The sequence below is a fragment of the Atractosteus spatula genome, chromosome 1 (genome assembly GCF_055471065.1).
Source record: "Atractosteus spatula isolate fAtrSpa1 chromosome 1, fAtrSpa1.hap1, whole genome shotgun sequence".
In the NCBI taxonomy this organism is placed as follows: domain Eukaryota; kingdom Metazoa; phylum Chordata; class Actinopteri; order Semionotiformes; family Lepisosteidae; genus Atractosteus; species Atractosteus spatula.
Genome location: NC_142706.1, coordinates 3,618,080 through 3,637,007, shown reverse-complemented (window position 1 = coordinate 3,637,007; position 18,928 = coordinate 3,618,080). Strand labels below are relative to the sequence as shown.

General features: G+C 42.9%; 1 protein-coding gene across 2 annotated transcripts in view; it reads left to right on the top strand.

Moving 5' to 3' along the window:
- Positions 1 to 18,928, top strand: part of stox2a (storkhead box 2a) — a 98,556-nt gene that overhangs the window by 68,994 nt on the left and 10,634 nt on the right. For both annotated transcript variants that reach the window (XM_088914108.1, XM_088914115.1), the window contains exons 2-3: positions 7,142 to 7,294; positions 16,243 to 18,526. In XM_088914108.1, coding sequence (XP_088770234.1) covers positions 7,142 to 7,294; positions 16,243 to 18,526 — 2,437 coding nt within the window. The remainder of the gene's footprint in view (positions 1 to 7,141; positions 7,295 to 16,242; positions 18,527 to 18,928) is intronic.

The following is an 18,928-nucleotide window of genomic DNA, read 5'->3' as shown; positions in this document are numbered from 1 at the left end:
TCTAGCATGTAGTTTTGACTCCTGCCCTCCGGTTCCTTTCGCTGTTTGTTCGGAAGGTGTCCTTTGGGTTGACTGTGGCTGTCGTGCCTTGGAGAATCTTGAATACTTGTATCAGGTCCCCTTGTAGTGTGCTACCATTTTTTTTACTCCCATTTTGCAATTGCCAATTAAAATTCAAGCCTTTTCTATTCCATAAGCAGTTTCCTAGCCCTGCAGAGGTGAAGGCAGGATACTCCCAGTCCACAGTATATCTGTTATTGAACATGTCGCCTCTTTTCACACTGTCCACATATTGTTCCTTCACAATCTTAGTGAAGGAAGGAAATCTTACTTGCAGTTTATCAGCAATGCTAATGCAATATATCCAGCCGTGTTTCGGCTCTCTTTAATACCTCTGTTGGTAAGGACTCGGTAAGAAGCACAGTCACTTGGTTAAGTAAACCCTGAGGTCTGGAGCTGCCCATCACCTGGCACCAGGGTCTGTCCGGCAGCACTGGGAATAATCCCCAATTGGCTGGTTCGAAAAGGCTAACCCAGTAAAGTCATCATTAATCAACCATCTAGATCACAAGTGCCTTCTTGGCAATGGGTATTCCCTAAGTAATTGTCATCTACCCAGTTCTTATTGGAAATCGCAGCTACTGTTGGCTGGTGGCATAGCCTGGATTCAAACCTGAGGTCCTTCACTTTTTCATGCATCCTGCCTACAGATCAGAGACTTTTGTGGTGCACACTACCCAGAAGACTATGTTTAAGCATTAGTCTCTTATTCCCTAATTCCCTAATATTCCAACAAAATTGGATTTGTACTGGAAGAAAAAGAAAAAACAGTCCCTTTCCAGGGGCAGCTGTTTTGACTGCAAAGCCTTTAAAAGTGAATTGAATGTCCACAGTATTTTTTTAATTACTTGCCGTGCTTTGAAGTAGGAAGAAATAGTCCAAAATAGCAACGGTTTCCAGCTTTTGACAAAATTTGAGGGGGAACAAAGAATTGCAGACGCAAGAGTACAGCAGCAGCAGATTATAGAAAAGGGCTTTTGGACATTTGAACTCATTTCAATATCTGTATCCTGTAAGTGTCTTTAATTGTAAGTGTCTGTGGGACAGTCTTTTTTCACTGGTGGATTTGAGTGTGGTATCCAGTAGGTATGGGAGGATTTGAGTTTGTGTGACTGAAAACCATGAAAGTGGCAACACTGATGACAACACTGCCCAGTGGTTGATTCTCGAATTGACAGACAGGTTCCCCAAAACTTAGCTTCCAGTTCCCGAGCACAGCAGCGTGACTTGGATTACAGTTGTTCCCTCCTTCACACACAGCAGCACAGAGGCAGCTGCAACGAGGGATTCCCCCCAAATGCTGTTAAAACCTGAAGATGAGGGAGTTTTTTTTCGGGTGGGGACTTCATACGCATTTAATCTGTGAAGCTTCGAAGGGCTCAGGACTGAAACACCACCATTTCCTAAACACGGGAAACGCAGCATGAATTACATGAATAATAAAATGATCTCATGATCTCTTTGCGTTCAGTTTCATGTTAAGGTTGAGGAATTCAGCATGTTTAAATGAGGCCTGGTATCCTATTTCTGCCTTTTTCCTGGGGCTTGGTAAAGGAGAAGATTGGAAACTGGTTCTTGAAACCATGCAACACAGGCATAAAGCAGTAGTAAATACTGTAGATAGAAGTGCCAGTGCTCACTTCTTTTGCAAATTTACCCATCTGAGTTGGGCTTTGAGTGCCTCCAAGAACCCAGCCTGGTGTCATATACCAGTCGTGGTCAAGTCCCAGCTTGGTGTTTCATAGCACCTGCAGGTTTCCTTGTTATCTTTAACTCCTCACTCATTTAAAGTCTTGGCGGGGGGAAAAAAGGCAGCTGATTGATCACATAATTAGTTTAATTAAGAAACTGCAAGCTCAGATGAACTGAAAGCCAAAAACTCCCCATGGGCTTTTTCGAAGCAGCCAATTGGGGATTATTCTTAGTGCTGCTGGACAGACCCTGGTGCCAGGTGATGGGCAGCTCCAGACCTCAGGCTTTACGGAACCAAGTGACTGTGCTTCTTACCAAGTCCTTACCAACAGAGGTATTAAAGAGAGCCGAAAACTGGCTGGATGTATTGCATTAGCATTGCTGATAAACTGTAAGTAAGATTTCCTTCCTTCACTAAGATTGAGATATGAAAGGTTATGAGTGAGAAAGGTGACAGAAAATCAGATATCGGCAGCCATATCACATTGATGTTCTGCAATGAAGGTTGTGCACAGAGAAATGCCTTAAGATAGAGATCAGGAAGAGTGATACCTTTTGAAATAAGCTGGAGAACATGTGATGTGTTGTAGATATTAATAGGTGCATATTGTTCTTCTTCCTGAAGAAGTGACCTGTGTTTGGGGGGGAAAAAAGTAGGTAAAATTATATCAGACTTTAAGTAGCTGAGATCTCCTGTTCTGAACCCTATAAGTTCTTATTAAAATCGGACAATTTCCTACAGACTGCATCTCTCTAAAATTCCCAAGTGCATGGATATCCTCCCTAGACACTCTAGATCAGAGGCACTTGACTCACAGAGAAAGCAGTTTAACCTGCTGTACACAGCTGTTAGGGAGAGTCTGGGTTTTAAAGGTTTGGTTAGAGTTCAGTTTTTCAGCATCCATTTTTTTGTCTTCAGATTACCAATGTTGAAATCTCATGCATGTTATTCATGATAACGGTCTATAGCAGAGGGGCTGTTTTTTCATGCAGTACAAATCTGGAGACAAACTGCTTTTTTGAGACTATAGTAAACCTTAATTACTCTTCTATTAAAATATGTATTTTTTTATTTTTATATATTTAATATTTATATTTATTTTCAGTCATGTGAGCATCTACAGCTTGTTTACATTTGTAAAGTTCCCAGAATCTTACACCTTGTTTACATCAATCAATGACTTTGTTTTGCTTTTCTGTGTGGTGCAGTTTTTATCATGCACAGATCAAAGCACCGGAGTGATCAACAGTGTAATAACATGTTAGAAATGTCTGAAAATCCAAGATTGTGCCATCATGTAAAAAGAAAATTGCTTCAACTTGTCACAAAAGATACTAATTCTGTTTACACCTGACATACTGTAGAGGCCCAGGTTATTTTGTGTGAACCTTAGGTGTTGATATGTGGTTCTTAAAGCTGTGCGTTCAGGCTCATACTGGTCTAAAAGCCACAGAGGTTGGAAGGAAAGTAAAAACCTGTTTTCTTAAGTGAAAGGGCAGTGGAGGAAGGCAGTTGCTATCTGCCCTTATTTTTGAAGCTGTAATAAATGCAGGAATTCCAGGGCTTATCTTGAAAGCACCAGTGGCCTGGAACCCAGCTAATTCCCCTCTGAGCCTAGGGGAATATAGCAGAAGATACTGCTGTACTTGTGCATCCTATACCCTGACCTGTGTCACAACGAGGACAGAACTTCACTAATCTGTTTTAATTAGCAGAAGAATTTGGCTTTTTGCTCACTTGTATTCCCTGGAGGGGGAGCGTTACCTCATGGTATCCGAGTGTGGCGTGAAGCTGTTTTTTTCAGGTTTTTGTCACCCAACTTCTCACGGGTTCCAGTACAACCAGTCAACAGAAGTGTGTGCAGTGGAGCCTAGCCGATCCTAATGATGTTCCTCGACTTCCTCTGCTGTTTGTGTTGAGCTTTGGACAAGTATAAGTAAATGTTTTCTGATAAGATAAGATCACTTTATTAGCCCTATACAATTTCTTGCATTAGGAATTAGTCTTTTCGCAGACCCCAGCTTGCTCTCCATGAGACACAGATATACAACAATTGTAGCCGTACAGCACATCAGCACCCTTTCCTATCCTTTAGGTGTCAATGCTATTGATTTGTGTTCTCAACTTTCCTTGGCATCTGATCTTTTCACATGCCAATGTTTTAAATCCAAGAAGTATTGGAGTGCCATTATATTAATGTTACTGGAGAACGTGAAAAAGAGAGTATGATATATTTCACAGACATCTACCCCGCTAAACCAGTTGTACATCTGCTGATGAACTGAAAATGGTTTGATCAAAGCCATCAATAATCGAATCCTAGCAAACATAAATGAGAAATAGTGGAATTATTTGTTTACATGAGAGTGTTTGAAGATATAGAAAAGCACTGTACAACATTTAATCACTATTTGGCTGAAGGTTTCACAAATTTTATATTTGGGTCGTTTCCAAACTTTAGCTACAGTAAGTCTTGCATTGTTGACATCTGCAAATGTTTTTTAAATGAAAGGGAATAGCTTTTAAGGTGAAACAGCAGATGGCAAATTTACCCCATTTTCTTATTCTCATAAGTATATAGATTTGCTGTTTAATTAACTGTTTTTTTTGTTACTGAGTCACATTTAGCATTTCATGATGAAAGCATTGAGCCATGCCTAGAAGCCTTTTGTTAAATGTTGTTGTGCAAAACATGTGCCCTGGAAGAGTGTGAGAGCACATTTCCTTACGTTAAGCTTTAAGCATTTACTTCAGAAAGAACGAGTAGGCAACCGGACTTTGCCCAAATGGCAGATTACATGAGAAACTGGAGAATCACAGAAGAGATTATGAAATACTGATACTCTATAGATGCAATTTAAGACAGCTTTTCAGCCTTTATTTTTAAGATACTGGTACCTCTTCTTAACAGAAATCTAGGAGTGCAAGAATAATTTGGACTTTTTTTTATTTTTTTATTGCAGCTTTGGAAGGTACTGCCTGAGTGCAAGTTTGTGAGTCTGGGAAACCCTTATTTTACCACAAATCCACAGCCGTTGCTCTGGGCTCTGTGCTCACTTGAGCTTTGCAACCTTTCTCTCTCTCTCTTTGCTTTCATTATTGTTTTAAGTAAAGTTAGTACCAAGGACCATTCAGAACATATAAATTAACAGCATTAATATACAGTATATAGCTGCAAGGTAGAACATGAAAGTATTGCATTTACTAAATGCCTCCTGTTCTCAGTTTTCGGTTTCTGCTTGTGTCCTCTGGCTTTTGGTTCACACTTCATTCTGAAGTCCTCTAGGTTGACTGTCAGTGTTTCTGAGGATTTTGAATACTTGCATAAGGTCGTCCCCTGCTCATCTTCTCTGTTCAAGAGTAAAAAGGTTCAGCCTGACAGAACAGGACTTTCCCTTAAGCCCTGGCGTGTATCCGGTTGCTCTCCTCTGAGCTGATCCCAGAGCAGCGGGATCTTTTCCTTATTTGTCCACAATATTCTTAACAAGGCATGACAATTTCATATCCCTTGGTTTAAATTCAACGCTTTTAGTCATGTGTGCTGCTACTTCCAGTTGCTCTTGTTTCGGTCCTGGGTTTGTGTGCTCTGTGTAATGTTCAGTTGCTCTTTGTGCTGGGACTAGTTGTTACAGTTCAAGGAAATGCTGCTGCTCAGGGCTTCTGAAATCTTATCACCAGGACAGCTGCTGAGGAAACGCCATGGTTAAAGCAGAGTGGTTCAGCACAGGTGCGGTGCCTACTGCCGTAGCCTCTTCAGGTCTTGAGAAGTTGTTTCAGGACGTATGCTGAAGAAGAAACGTTCGAATTACCTTCTGTCGTATTCACTTGTTCACTTGTTTGAAACCGTTTGGCCATCGTACTTTCTGTACTTCAGGAAAAATCGACTGTGGGAATTTAAAAAAACGGAGCGGTCAAGGTGCGTTGTGCATGTGCAATTGTTCCGGCAATAAAAAAGTAAGCTGGGTTTGCTCTCACCTCCGGTTCATACGTCATTATTGGAATAGAACAAATAAGTTTCCCACAAGAGAATATTACAAAAACACTTTGTTATATACAGACAGGGTTTAAAAACACACCAGATGCTGTTGGCTACAATACTCTTGAATTGCATTTTCAATGCCCTTCATGAGTATTTGCATCCGCGTACCCCTGGTAATTATAATGAGGCTACATGACCCTCCTGACCCTTCACCTTTCCAGTGGCTTGCTAACGTGGGAAGAAACAAATCCGTGGAATGGTCCTGTGGAAAAGAAGTAGTGGAGGACTTGCGCCTTGTGTAAACAACACTGACTGAAGCTCCCCAGGCACAAGGCAGGCTACTGAGGAGAAATCGCAGCCCTGCAGAAAAGCACATCCGCTTCGGAGAAATTTCAGACTGAAGAATGGGTGCTGGAGTAATGGAACTATTTATACTAGAGATTAAATATCTCTTGCTGGAGACCATTAATCAAAGCTGACAATCCTTGTCCAGCAAGAAACTACTGTACGGGAGATGACTTGTGGGCTGTCAAAACTTTGTGCTACAGGCTGATGCATGGCAAAGTCACTTTTATTAATATGTTACAGGTATACAAAACATATTTCTGGGCAGACTGCCCCACATTTTATAACTGAATTGCCAGTGTTTGGTTACAGACTGTAATCCATCTTCCTATTAATGGTCTTAGGAGCTCGCAAATAATACTGAAGAGTAAGACGTGTCAGTATAAACTCGCTCAGCGTTATCAGAACTGGAATGAATAGCACTCTTGTTTATTTGCCCGTGACGACTTAGAAATGCTACACTGCAATAATAAAGAAATGTCTCTTATTGTTGTTGATTAATAACAAAACATTCACTTTTATCTCCTCTGTGCTTTATAAGTTAGTCTTTTATTTGAAATCATCATTCAGCGGTCTCAAAAATCTGTTATGGAGCATTTTCAAATGTCTTTCCTTGACTCGCCTCTTATATTCAAGGCAAAACTCAAAAAAGAGGACAACTTCATGACAATCTTATTTTAATACAGCTCTTGTGGGTCATCTTGGTTCTTTCCCATGGACATGAATCTTGCCCTTGATGTTTCCAGGCATTTTTGCAGAATGCTGTAAGAATGAATGTAGCTTTATTAGGAATGCTCTGCACATCTTTAAAAATACATTTTTATATTGAGACCTATGAAAATACATTTGCTGCTTTATTTTGATTTATTTTTTTCCCTAGACTGTGGGGGGGGGGGGACTTTGCAAGTTTCTATGTACAGGAAACAGCACAGCAGTGAGGAGGCTGAGGAATGCCAGTCTTTTTGGTGAGAAGGGTGGCGTCTCTCTGGCAGGGGAGATGAAAACCCTCAGGGCACGACTTGGCCAGTGTGCTGACCTCCCCTCTCTCTTCCCTTCCCTCGCAGGTGATGTGTCGCCCATCAGCATGTCTCCGATCAGCCAGTCACAGTTCATCCCGCTGGGGGAGATCCTCTGCTTGGCCATCTCGGCCATGAACTCTGCACGCAAGCCTGTCATCCAGGAGGCGCTGATGGAGCACCTGGCCACCTGCTTCCCAGGTACAGGGCGGTGCGGGTGTCTGCTCTGGGTCCGCATCCCAGCTGGGGCACGGCTCATTCCAGGATGAAGGCCTCCTGAGCAAATCCAAGTGGCTTGGGGATGAAAACATCACCCGGATTCAATTAATAATAATAATGAGCAGGATTTAACGTATATCACGACAAACACGATACTTTGAGGATTGAAATGTCTTTATTTGCTGGGAAACATGCTTCTTTTTTTTTTGTAAAATGCAGACGAATGACCTTGGGTCAACTGTTGATCAGGGATTAATGACAGTAGTGCTGCCACCTCAGAGCCCGATCCTGTTAGAGCTCAGGAACTAAGCAAAGTTGGGCCTGCGCACTTCCCTGGATGGCCGAACTCCACGGAAAAGCAGGCTGTCGGTGGAAGTGGTGTTGGGGGACCAGTAGGTGGCAGTCTTCCCTCTGCACCTGAATTTCCCACAGGGGACAGGAGGCGCTGTCGTTCAGATGAGTCCTGACGTCTTGCATAGTAAAGATCCCAGCGCACCGTTTGAAAGAACTGAGTGTCTGAATTCCACCCTGGGCCTGCGCTGTCAGACCTACCAAAAACTCTGCCTAGAGTTCATTTCTCACTTCTCCGCCTCAACTGTTGTGTCGTGGGGCTAGACCTCAGTGATGGATTCTGTGGCTTTATACACATATCACCTGTCAGCTAAGATAAGATAAGATAAGATTTTATTGTCCCCTGAGGGAATTTTTTTATGGACACCCAGCACTCCTGTACATTTAAATAGAATGCCAAAAAAGAGAGAAGAAAAACATTGCACATTGTACTATTGCACATGTACAGTATAACACATAACAACATGTAACATTTATAACCCATCACAAAAACATATTGCACTCAAGTGGGTTGTAAGAGTCAAAATTGTGTTTATCCTTGACACTTGCGTTGACAGCTGTAATGGATAGTGGAACAAAGGAATGTTTGTACCTGTTTGACTTACATTTGGGAACCCTAAAACGTTCGCCAGAAGGAGGAAGTTGATATTCAGAGTTGAGGATGTGGGAAGGATCTGATATAATTTTTGCTGCCTGTTTGATTAGGGATTTTTCAAAGATTGTTTGCATGGAGGAGTGCTGTTTCACTCCCATGACTTTCTGGATGAGGCGGGTAATTTGCGATTTAAAATGAACTGATAGATTACCAACCCACACTGAAATACCATACCTGATAATGCTCTCAATTACAGCACGGTAGAAGAGTACCTCCAAATTCATTGTTTGGCACATAAAATGTGTATTGCACATAAAAAAGGTCTTTGGTTTTGTTTATAATATAAATGAATACTCTAAATAAATGCGTTTGTACAACAAAGTAAGGAAAACCCATGCAAAGGTGTACATTGTGTACAATACAAAGTGGTTTTTACTATTAGATGGAGCTGAATATGTCTAACAGCACAGAATTCCAAAATCCCTCACAGCCAAACCTTGTTCATGTTCAATCCACAATCGGAAAAAGAATCCAGAAAGTGAGGCATGAAAATGTCCCGGGACTGTTCTGAAGAAGCCTTACAGGAAATTAAAGGGCACACCAAACACATTCACAGTTAGAAGCCGCATCCACAGATCACAGAGCATCATGAGACAAGGCCGTCTGGCGCATCTAGCCTGCTTGGATAGTCCATTACGTATTGGCAGTTAATCAATTCAAGGATCTCATCCAGAAATTTCTTGAAAGAATCCAAGGTGTCAGCTTTAACACCAGCATTAAAAAGATCTTTCTCGGGCAACAGCTCTGACATGGGGCTCAGAAATCTGGCAGTCGTAAATTTGTGAAGGTAGTGTGCAGCATGTGTGCTTGAGACAGGAGGCTCTTCAACTTACATGGTAGATTTCCGACTCGTTCTTTCCCATGGAAAAGTGTACCTTCCTAACGCACATTGTTTTCCTTGGAAGGTTTACTTCTTTGATAATTGTATACAGTACTGTTCAGTTTTGTGGAACCTTACTTAACAATTCTGTATTCATCTCAGAGGTATGTGCTGATATTGTAACCTAGAATTAGAGATGGATACTACATAACGGGAGCTATTCTATGATTAAGATGTGTGATGACCAATATGGCATAGTTTAATTATTTTATTGCTTTAGGATTCCATCCATCTTTGGGTGTATCTGGATACATCTTTTCATGTATGCAGTTCCTACTGCTAGCATAGTCCTAGCCTTGAGGCAGAATTCTTTCTGATACAATTACAGGGTTTCCCAGACAATTCTTTTGGTCCTAGACTTGAGGACTCTGCCTGGCAGTTCTGACCTTGCTGCCGTGTAAACAAGTGTCTTCTGTCTTCTCGCCTGATCAACTTTCTAAACGACTTTAATTAAGGTACTGCCCCTCCCTTACCCAGGGAACAGCCCAGCACAGCTAAACGCTTCTGGACAAGTCTCGCTTTTCATCTGCGTCTTTGTTACAGTAATTTAAGATCCAGTTTAAAATCGCCAAACTGGCTGTCGGCCGCTGGAGTTTATTTAACAGCAGAGACTGGCAGGGTGGAGTTGGGTTCTGGCTGCTTTCACAGTTAAAGATGAGACACTTCTGTTGGTGGAAATATTTTGCCAAGTCAGACTACTCCACACGATTTCCTTTAGGGTTTAAACTCAAAATGTAAGGATGATGGGAGTGTAGCCAGATAAACTATTCTCTCTTCAAAGCTTTCCAGGCAAGCATTTTGTAACGTTAATGTATCTTTCTCTTGTTTTCTTTTTAAATTGGCAAATAATACTATTATGTTCTCTAGATTGGTTGGTTGAAAGTCGTGTGAAAAAAAAACAAAAGACACGCAGCACAATTACAAGCACTCAGGTGTGATAATATTTGTCTTACCTTTATAAATAACGACATAAATAAATCAAAGTTTTATGGAGCTATTAACAGTGATTTCTTGTCATACACAGATCTGCCGAAATTGTGCACGGTGTCAGTGCTTTGTGGCGTTTCCATTTTCCGTAAATACAGTATGCCATCGATCACTTAAAACTTGTGTGTATGAAAAGAGCAGTCCTGGCCGTATGAGGACGTATGTGCAGTGTAGTTAGTGGAATCCCCTACTTGGAGACCGCACATAGACAGTGGGTCTACGATTTGTTTCTCTTTCTTGTTGATGTTGGCCGAGATCTGCCTCACTCTATAGTCGACGAAGGAACTGCAGGCTCTGTCCACCTCTCTCGTGTGATCCAATTCACACGCTGTTTAATCATTGCTATCTCACTCCAGGCACCTGATGATACTGACACTGCAGTAAAAAGGGTTCATTGAAACCTGAGCTGTTTCCCCTCACATCAAGTAAGATCAGAAAATTGGCAGCACATCCTTCATAGTCGCCTGCAGGCTGCTGCACTCATCCTGAGTTAAGGGCTGATTTCGATGTGCTCCTTCTCCAGATGTGGGAGAACATTTCAGCTACTTTGCAAACTATTTGTGCTTTTTACATTATCCTGAAAATGCTGGAATATAAAGTTACATTTGGCAAACCTTCCCTAGGTTTATTGCACAATTAAAACCATGTGCTGTTTATCATGGTAATCCGATACACCAGATATAAGTTTAATGTGAGGACAGGGTTCAGTGACTTTCAGAAATGTACCAGGAACTTGCTTTACCTCCTCATTTCTGTAGCTATTAATTCTGGTAGGGTTCCGTTGTTTGATGTTTTGCCAGTCCTTATGTTGGGTTTTTTCGCCACTATATCGATGTGTATCCATTGTTTGTTTTTTGTATAGTGTTTGAAGAGTGTAATTATATCGTTTACTGTCTTAACCCGCGGCTTGCAGAGCTAATGAACTGGGCCAGGCTAAGAAAGAAAATCAGCAAATATAAGCAGTTATTTTGATTTGAATTTTAGTCACTTGCATGGAGCAAGACGCAAAAGGAGAGGTTCTGCACATGCATTATAGATTGATGCACTGTGGATGGAATTAAAGAGGACAAAGGAAAGACTTTTAGATGCACTAGGTCAAATGTATTGTGTCTCATCGCTAGAGTCTGACAAAGCTTTATTGCATCAGTCACCTTAGTCTGTCAAGTGTAAGCACATGTATGCTTTTAGCTGCATGACAGCTCTGCCTCAAAACCCCCAGCAGTACCCCTCCAGCTGCAGGCAGGAGCCCCCCACGGGGACAGGCAAGCACAGGCTTCACTTCTGTTGGAATGCTGAGGCTGCAGTGGTCCTGCTTACAGTATCGGTCTGTCTCAGGCTCTCTGTGGCTCCTACCATGACCGCACAAACACCCGCTGCCTTAATAAGTCTTAACTACAGAGGGTTAAATGTTGCCTGCTATTACATCATTCCAGTTTAGTTGCCATGCCAACACGATGCAACAATGAACCTGCTGGGTTTGTTTCTTCAGAAGCTGAAGTTTTCCTTTACCTTTTTAGTTTCTTTCTTCCTGCAGCAGTATTTAAAAGCAATAAGCAAGTACATGGTTATTCCCAACGCCACATTTCATCAAGGAAAGCATTAAAAATATCTCAGAGTAAAAACATGATACTGAAGGCTTTGGGGAAAATTAACAATAAGAAAATTTACTTTTGAACGAGTTTAAATGCTGAATATATTCCTTTTCCATGTCCAATAGCTGTGCAGTACCTAATGGTTTTTTTTTCCATTGTCTTAACCTGTGTCCTAAAGATTGAATTGGCTGTTGATTATAACAAGGTTTGGGGTGCAGAGGAAAATTCTTGAATGCGTTCCCCTTCTTCTCTGTTAAAGAAGAGCGGGCATGTCCTCACGAGATTCCTCTCTGTCTCCTTGCTCCCTGCTCTCCTTATCCACGCGACACTGGATGCACAGAAACGCCATGAACCCAGTAAGAACCAACAGAACAGGAAGTAATAGGTTGGAGAGGTCTTTCTTTAAACAAAAATCCTCCCATCACGGTTTATGTACTTTATTGAAACCATAAACATCCCAATATCTTCAATTAAAACTGTTTCAGTTTCAGCTTGCAAATATGGCTTAATAAATGCAATAAGGATCTACTGATCCACTGTATCAGTGGTGGTGGTGATGAAGAAGAGGATGAGGCATTTTTAGCCCAAAGTGGTTTATACAGTATGTAGGAGGGCTCTCTTCATCCACCACTGAATTGCAGGCCCCTCTGCACAACAGATCAGGCAGAGAGGTGAGGAATGCCATCGGTTAAATGGAAGGGAAACTTTAGGGAGGTCAGACTCTCCAAGCCCAGAGCCAGCACACTTTGGGTAAACACCCTTGCTCTTGTGGGCTGCTCTGTGGGATCTTTAATTATCAGGTACCAAGGACCTTATTTTAACGTATCAGCCAATGAAAGGATACACGGAAACAAATACAAGGAAACAATTCATATGTTAATTGAGCATCCAACATGCTTTGCTATGCTTCTTTGGGCTTTGCTGTAAGTCAGGTGGGGAGCTGCGTCAGCATGCGTAGGCTGCAAAGGAACAAGTAATAGGTTTATTCCATGCTGAAAAAAAGAAGAAAGAGAACACAACGTTTCGGCCGAGAGAGACAGGGCAGTAGGCAAAGGTAAAGTAGAAGGAGAACAAAGGCTGGGAGGGAGGAGGAGTTAGAGGCAGGAGCAGGGGACAGAAAGAGAGGCTTTGCTCTAAGTCTGTTTGTTTTGACCGTCTCCTTAAAACAAAATCGGTCCCTTGTCATTTGTAAACTACACAGAGCCCGGGGTTGCTGTGCTGGTGGTGACAACCCTGCAGGCATTCAAGAAATCTGGTTCAGGTAGTTAAGGTCAGGGCAGACTCTCTGCAACCTTGAAGAGAGCTACTAACAGCATTTGAAAGAAGGTGTATCTGTATGTACCCAAAATGTGAAGCTCCTCTCCGTTGCAGAGATTGGACAGTAGCTTTGGTTGCACACAGGTTTCAAGTTAACCGTGTTCAACTTAAAAAAGGATTACGTTATCCACCAAAAAAGATTAAGCAAAAATGAACTAGTCTTCCACCATGGGACATGTTTCTTTTCTTCTAATTAAAAGTTGTTAAAAGTTATTAAACTTAACAGCTGTAAAATTCTTTATTAGTTTAGAGTTTTATCTTAAAATGGTAAGAATTATTAACATGGAGTTGAGCCTGTCAGAAGTGCCCATTATTTTCAAACCAGACCTACATGACTTGAGGAGACGCCAATGTAAAATTGTAACTTTCTTACAAATAAAGTTCTCATACTACATGGAAGTCTATTTCAGTCTGAAAACAGGCTTCTTTTAAGAATGGGTCTAGATGTGCCAAATGGCTCTTTCTATTTCCTAATTCATGTTTTATTTTATTTTGTAGCATTGGTAGATTCTACTTATGTTTGTGAATGATATGTAATTTGAGTGCTACAAAAATTGCACACAGTAGTGCATTTTTTAAATGTAGTTTTGTGCCAGCAAATTATGGATTTGCTTCCGACATTTTAATTGATGTGAAACATTTTTTCGGGGTATTACGTTCCACTTCTTGTACATTTCGTTACAGATGTTTCTGATCAGTGTCGCAGGCCAACGTCTGTCATTACTGTAGGTCTTTATATTTCTGCAACACAGCTTTATAGATTCTGGTTGCAAAGTATAACTTTTAAAAACCTTTCATTATGAAGTTCCAAGGTTTTTTGAAGTGTTCCATTCATACCACATTTTTTCTAAGAAATGTTCCGACTCTAAAGTGGGATTTAAATGCACTTTGTGGATCATCTTATACTTACTTCTTTTAAATCTTTTAAAATGGCACTTAAAAACTGCCTCCTGCCTTCTTGCTGTTGATGAGAGTGATGAAATACTGGTCTAGCTTAGTTTAGTTCTTTACATTTTTAATAGATGAAGTTAAAAATGTTTTTTTTTCTTAAAGATGTTTATTGTTCACTGCCTTGATAAAGTGCAGGGTTGCTTTCTGGAATTGAGTGCATTTTCAGATTAAGGTGATGTAATTATTGGAGCACCTGAAAGCTGATGGATCTGATTTAACATCAACAACTAAATTCTGGTACAGTCGGTTTGCAGAAAATAGGAAATTAGAAGGATAAGCAAACAGTTGAAGGCACAAAGGAAATTCAAGAAAGCAAAATTTAAAGACTGTGCAAACAGCAGGCAGATGACATCCATTGTAAACAAACTGTTTGCAGGTAGGAAAAATGTAAAGATGGGGAAACTCTGGGCTTCAAGAAGCTGTCTAGTAAAATACTTTATTATTTATGTTGACATGTTATTTTCAGTTTCTAGATAATGTGGAGAAGCAATAAAAAGGCAAACAATGTTAGGATACAGAGTTATTTTACTCTGGTCTGTATGTTAGGTATGTTATCTTAAAATTTTACAATGCACTACAGAGACCTCACTTTAAAAATATTGTTTACAGATGTACTGTAGTCACCGAGTTGTAAAACATTTGTTGCTGTTCTGGAATCACTCCATTTGTGTGGAGGCTCCTTTGAAGAAACAGCTGGATGAGATCCTCAAAATGCTTAAGCTGCTTGCAAATACACAGGCTAAATGGGTCAATTGGCCCCCTCATGTTTGTACTCTTTCTATAGGTGTGTTGACAGGCTGACTGATTTCAGCTCAGATTTTTTGTTTGAGAAAGCTTTATAGCTTTAGACCACTGCTACACTATCCTTCTGTAAGTCTGCATGTGCCTACTTGCACACTAGTTTGGAACAGACAAAACAATCCGTTATAACACTCTCAAGTCCAAGTACAAGTACTTTTTGTAATTGGATATAGGGTAGTCTTTTTCAAAACACATCAGTGTCACGAGTGCCTAACATAAGATCAGTAAATGTGTTATCTTTGTAAGATTATGATTGCTATTTTTAAAGCCCAACATTTAATAAGCAGGAAAATATCATTAAACCAACACAGACCTCAGTTCAAGCAGCCAAAATGTTTCAAGCCTTCTTGAACTGTGATGCTTAAGAAAATAACAAAAAACAGCACCACTGAAGCACTCATCCAATCCACTTGCTTCATTTAAACCCCAAAATAAATTATATCAGTGTGTCTCACCACACATCATCTTGCAAAATCGTATTTTTACTGTATTTTATATGATGTATAAAAGTGATGAGAACAGAGGCTTTGGCTGAAATCCTATGCTTGACTTTTAAGTATTGCATCACACTAGAGTGGCTAACAGGACATCATGATGTAATGTCAAGAAATGCCTCAAGTGTTGAAAAGCCGGATTAGCAGAAAGAGGGGGGTTCCATCTACAGGACAGGACACAGCTCTGGAGTGGGGGGAGGACTGCCTCTGTGTCAGAGGGCAGTTCTGCCAAAGATCTACCTTCAGGGACAACTTGGAAAGCCCTGCTACAGGGAGAAAATGATTTTCTCAACTCTCATCTTGAGTTCTTGGTCGTAGGACAAGAATGTGTTTGGAATGGATGACTTGGAAATGTGGTGAAGTGTTTTGCTTTGTGGGACATTGTGAGAGGCTTCTTTCTTCCAAACCGTACTTGAAAAGCCATTGAAATCTGTACGTAAAACGTATCATCTTAATAATATTGTTGGCTTCCCTTGTTTTTACACTCAGGAGCTCAGCAGCCAAAACATTTTAAGTGCAAGACTATAATTTGGGGGCTATCCTCTCTGTGATATTAAAAGTTGTTTTTTTCTACATTCTGTGGCAGAAGCATGCCACATCTAATACACTTCAGAATGCTTTTATTTTCACAGTTGGGTAAGAATTCATCTTAATGTAATGCTATTGGCTGATTTCTGTAATAGTAGCAACAATAATCAGGCAAAGTGCCAAGTTAAACTTTTGGAAAGATCTGTATTTGTGCATTACTCCAAGTTCACGTCCTTAAAAAGTTAGCCTCATTAACAAAATATTCCTAATATCGCTAACGGTAGAATGTGCGTAGACAGAGTGCTTCTGGTGCCTCATGTAGAGCAAGCAATGCCATGCTAGCCATTAAAATAGTTTCTTCTTTATTTTTTTAGGCGTTCCAACGCCAAGCCCTGAAATTCTGCGCCATACTCTCAACATGCTTGTCCGGGAGAGGAAGATCTACCCCACCCCTGAGGGTTACTTCATTGTTACCCCACAGACCTATTTTATAACCCCCTCCCTTATTCGGACCAATAGTAAATGGTATCACCTGGACGAGAGGATACCCGACCGACCGCAGCAATGTACTTCCCCCCAGTCTGGGACCATTACCCCTTCCGCCTCGGGCTGCGTGAGGGAACGAGCCCACCACAAAAACCACTGCGACTCCTACAACTGCTACCGGGACGACATGCACAGCCTCCACGCCTCCACCCTCCAGAGGAAGTCCCCGAAGGACCTCAAAGATTCCTACTGCCCCCCTTCCCTCTACCAGGCGGCCGCCACGGAGAAGAGCAAGAGCACGGTGAACTTCTCCTACAAGGCGGACACCCTGACCAAGCACAAGGAAGGGGGCAGCGGCGGGGAGAAGCAGCCGAAGAAGTTCGGGCTGAAGCTGTTCAGGCTGAGCTTCAAGAAGGACAAAACGAAACACGTGGCCACCTTCTCGGCGCAGTTCCCCCCGGAGGAGTGGCCCCTGAGGGACGAGGACACGCCGACGACGATCCCCAGGGAGGTGGAGATGGAGATCATCCGGCGCATCAACCCCGACCTGACAGTGGAGAACGTCATGAGGCACACGGCGCTGATGAAGAGGCTGGAGGAGGAGAAGGCCCAGAGGAGCAAAGCGGGCTCTTCGGCCCAGCACAGCGCGAGAAGCAAGAGAAGCAGGGGCCACAGGAAAAGCCATGGGAAGTCCCGGTCTCACAGTAAGACTCGGGCATCCAAGGGGGACCCCTCGGAGGGCTCTCATCTTGACCTCGCCGGCGAGCGCGATTACGACTTCTACAGCTCCTCCCTCGTCCGATCGCCGCGCGACGGGACGTTCTCGGCGGCGCACAACGGGGGGAACTTCGTCTTGCACAGTAACCCCAGTGTTGTGGAGTCCCACTTCCCGGTCACCCCCGAATGGGACGTGTCCGGGGAGCTTGCCAAAAGGAGGACAGAGATGCCCTTCCCAGAACCCTCCAGGGGGACCTCGCACTCCAAGGTGCACCGCAGCCACAGCCACACGCAGGACAGGAAGTCCCGCAACGAGAGGTCTGGCAAGGCCAAGGAGAGGTCCCGCTCGATGGACAACTCGAAGGGCCCGCTTGGGGCTGCCTCTGTTGGAACAGCAGAGGACTTTGAAGGCTGCAGCCCCGATGACAGGGGACAGGGCCGCTACTATGTGGACGATGGGACACTGAGGCCCTCTCAGACGCACCACTATCAAAGAATCTTGCTTTCTGCTGCTAACTTTAATGCTGAAGTCTGCGTGCCTGACATGGGGAAGGGGGCTTTGGACGACTCCAAGGTCTGCAGCCCACTGGAACCGAACAGAACGAGAGACAGTTTGTCATCCTTTAGTGAGCTGAAACCTTGCTCGCCTAAGCCCACAGCAGATGATTATTTTCAGTGCAATACATCAAATGAAACCGTCCTGACGGCTCCCTCCCCGCTAGTAAAAAATGATCATGATACTTTAACGTTGTCAGACGGTGTCAAAAAGGTATCGCCAGGTGACCGGCAGACCCCACTCCTCAACAGGGATTCCTGTGAGTATAAAGAGGATGCTACTAAGGGACAGAATGGCATCAGTGTGCCGGCACCAAGCCCGACGCCAGAACCAATACCAAATGGACGCTTGATACACCAACACAATGCTGACCCTTGCAGCGCTGACAAAAGAAAAGAAATATTTAGCAAGGACACTTTGTTTAAGCCTCCTCACAACCCACTGGCGGTTGGTTACGTAGAAAACCCCTACCAGAAATCCGGCACGTTGCGGAAAGCCCAACACGTGAAATCGGCGGAGGTCCTCGGCGGCTGTGAACACTTCGAGCAGCCGAGCCTGCTCTCGGGCTCGCCGGGCCCGTCGGCGCCGCAGGGCTCGGACCAGGCCTCTGGGGCGGAGGCCTCGTTCGACTACTACAACGTGTCGGACGACGACTCGGACGAGGGGACGCACAAGAACGCGGAGGAGGAGGAGAAGAGCCGGGAGGGCAGCGGGACGATGCAGTGGCTGCTGGAGCGGGAGAAGGAGAGGGATTTGCAGCGCAAGTTCGAGAAGAACCTCACCCTCCTCAGCCCGAAGGAAAGCGAGAATAATAACAGCCACAAATCTGCCCACTCCGCCCGCCTCGACAGTATGGACAGCAGCAGCATTACGGTAGACAGTGGATTTAACTCTCCACGGTAAGCAGAGGACAGCCAGCTATGTTTACATGGAAGGAGGTTGTTTTGGGAGGGGTGGGCTCATTGAACCAGTCTGTCAATAGAGGAGCTGTCCCCTTCGTTTACAGTGAAAAATCGGCATTTGAGGTTGATTACTTTTGTCCCCCCCAAAAAAACAAAAACAAAAACAAATCCCTCAGGTTACTTTTGAGAAGCTGCAGCAATTCTGCAGAAACAAAAGTAGTATCCAGCATCTCACCTGCACGGCTTTTCCGGACAGTGCTCCGCTTTTCCCTCTGGAAGTTGATGTAGGAAAGATGACTTCTCCTTGGGAGGGGATTTATTTTTACCAGTTGAGAAATATAGAGGCAGGCACATGCTGTGGACAGTTCTTTTCAGGTGACAGCAGCCAGATTAATTTCA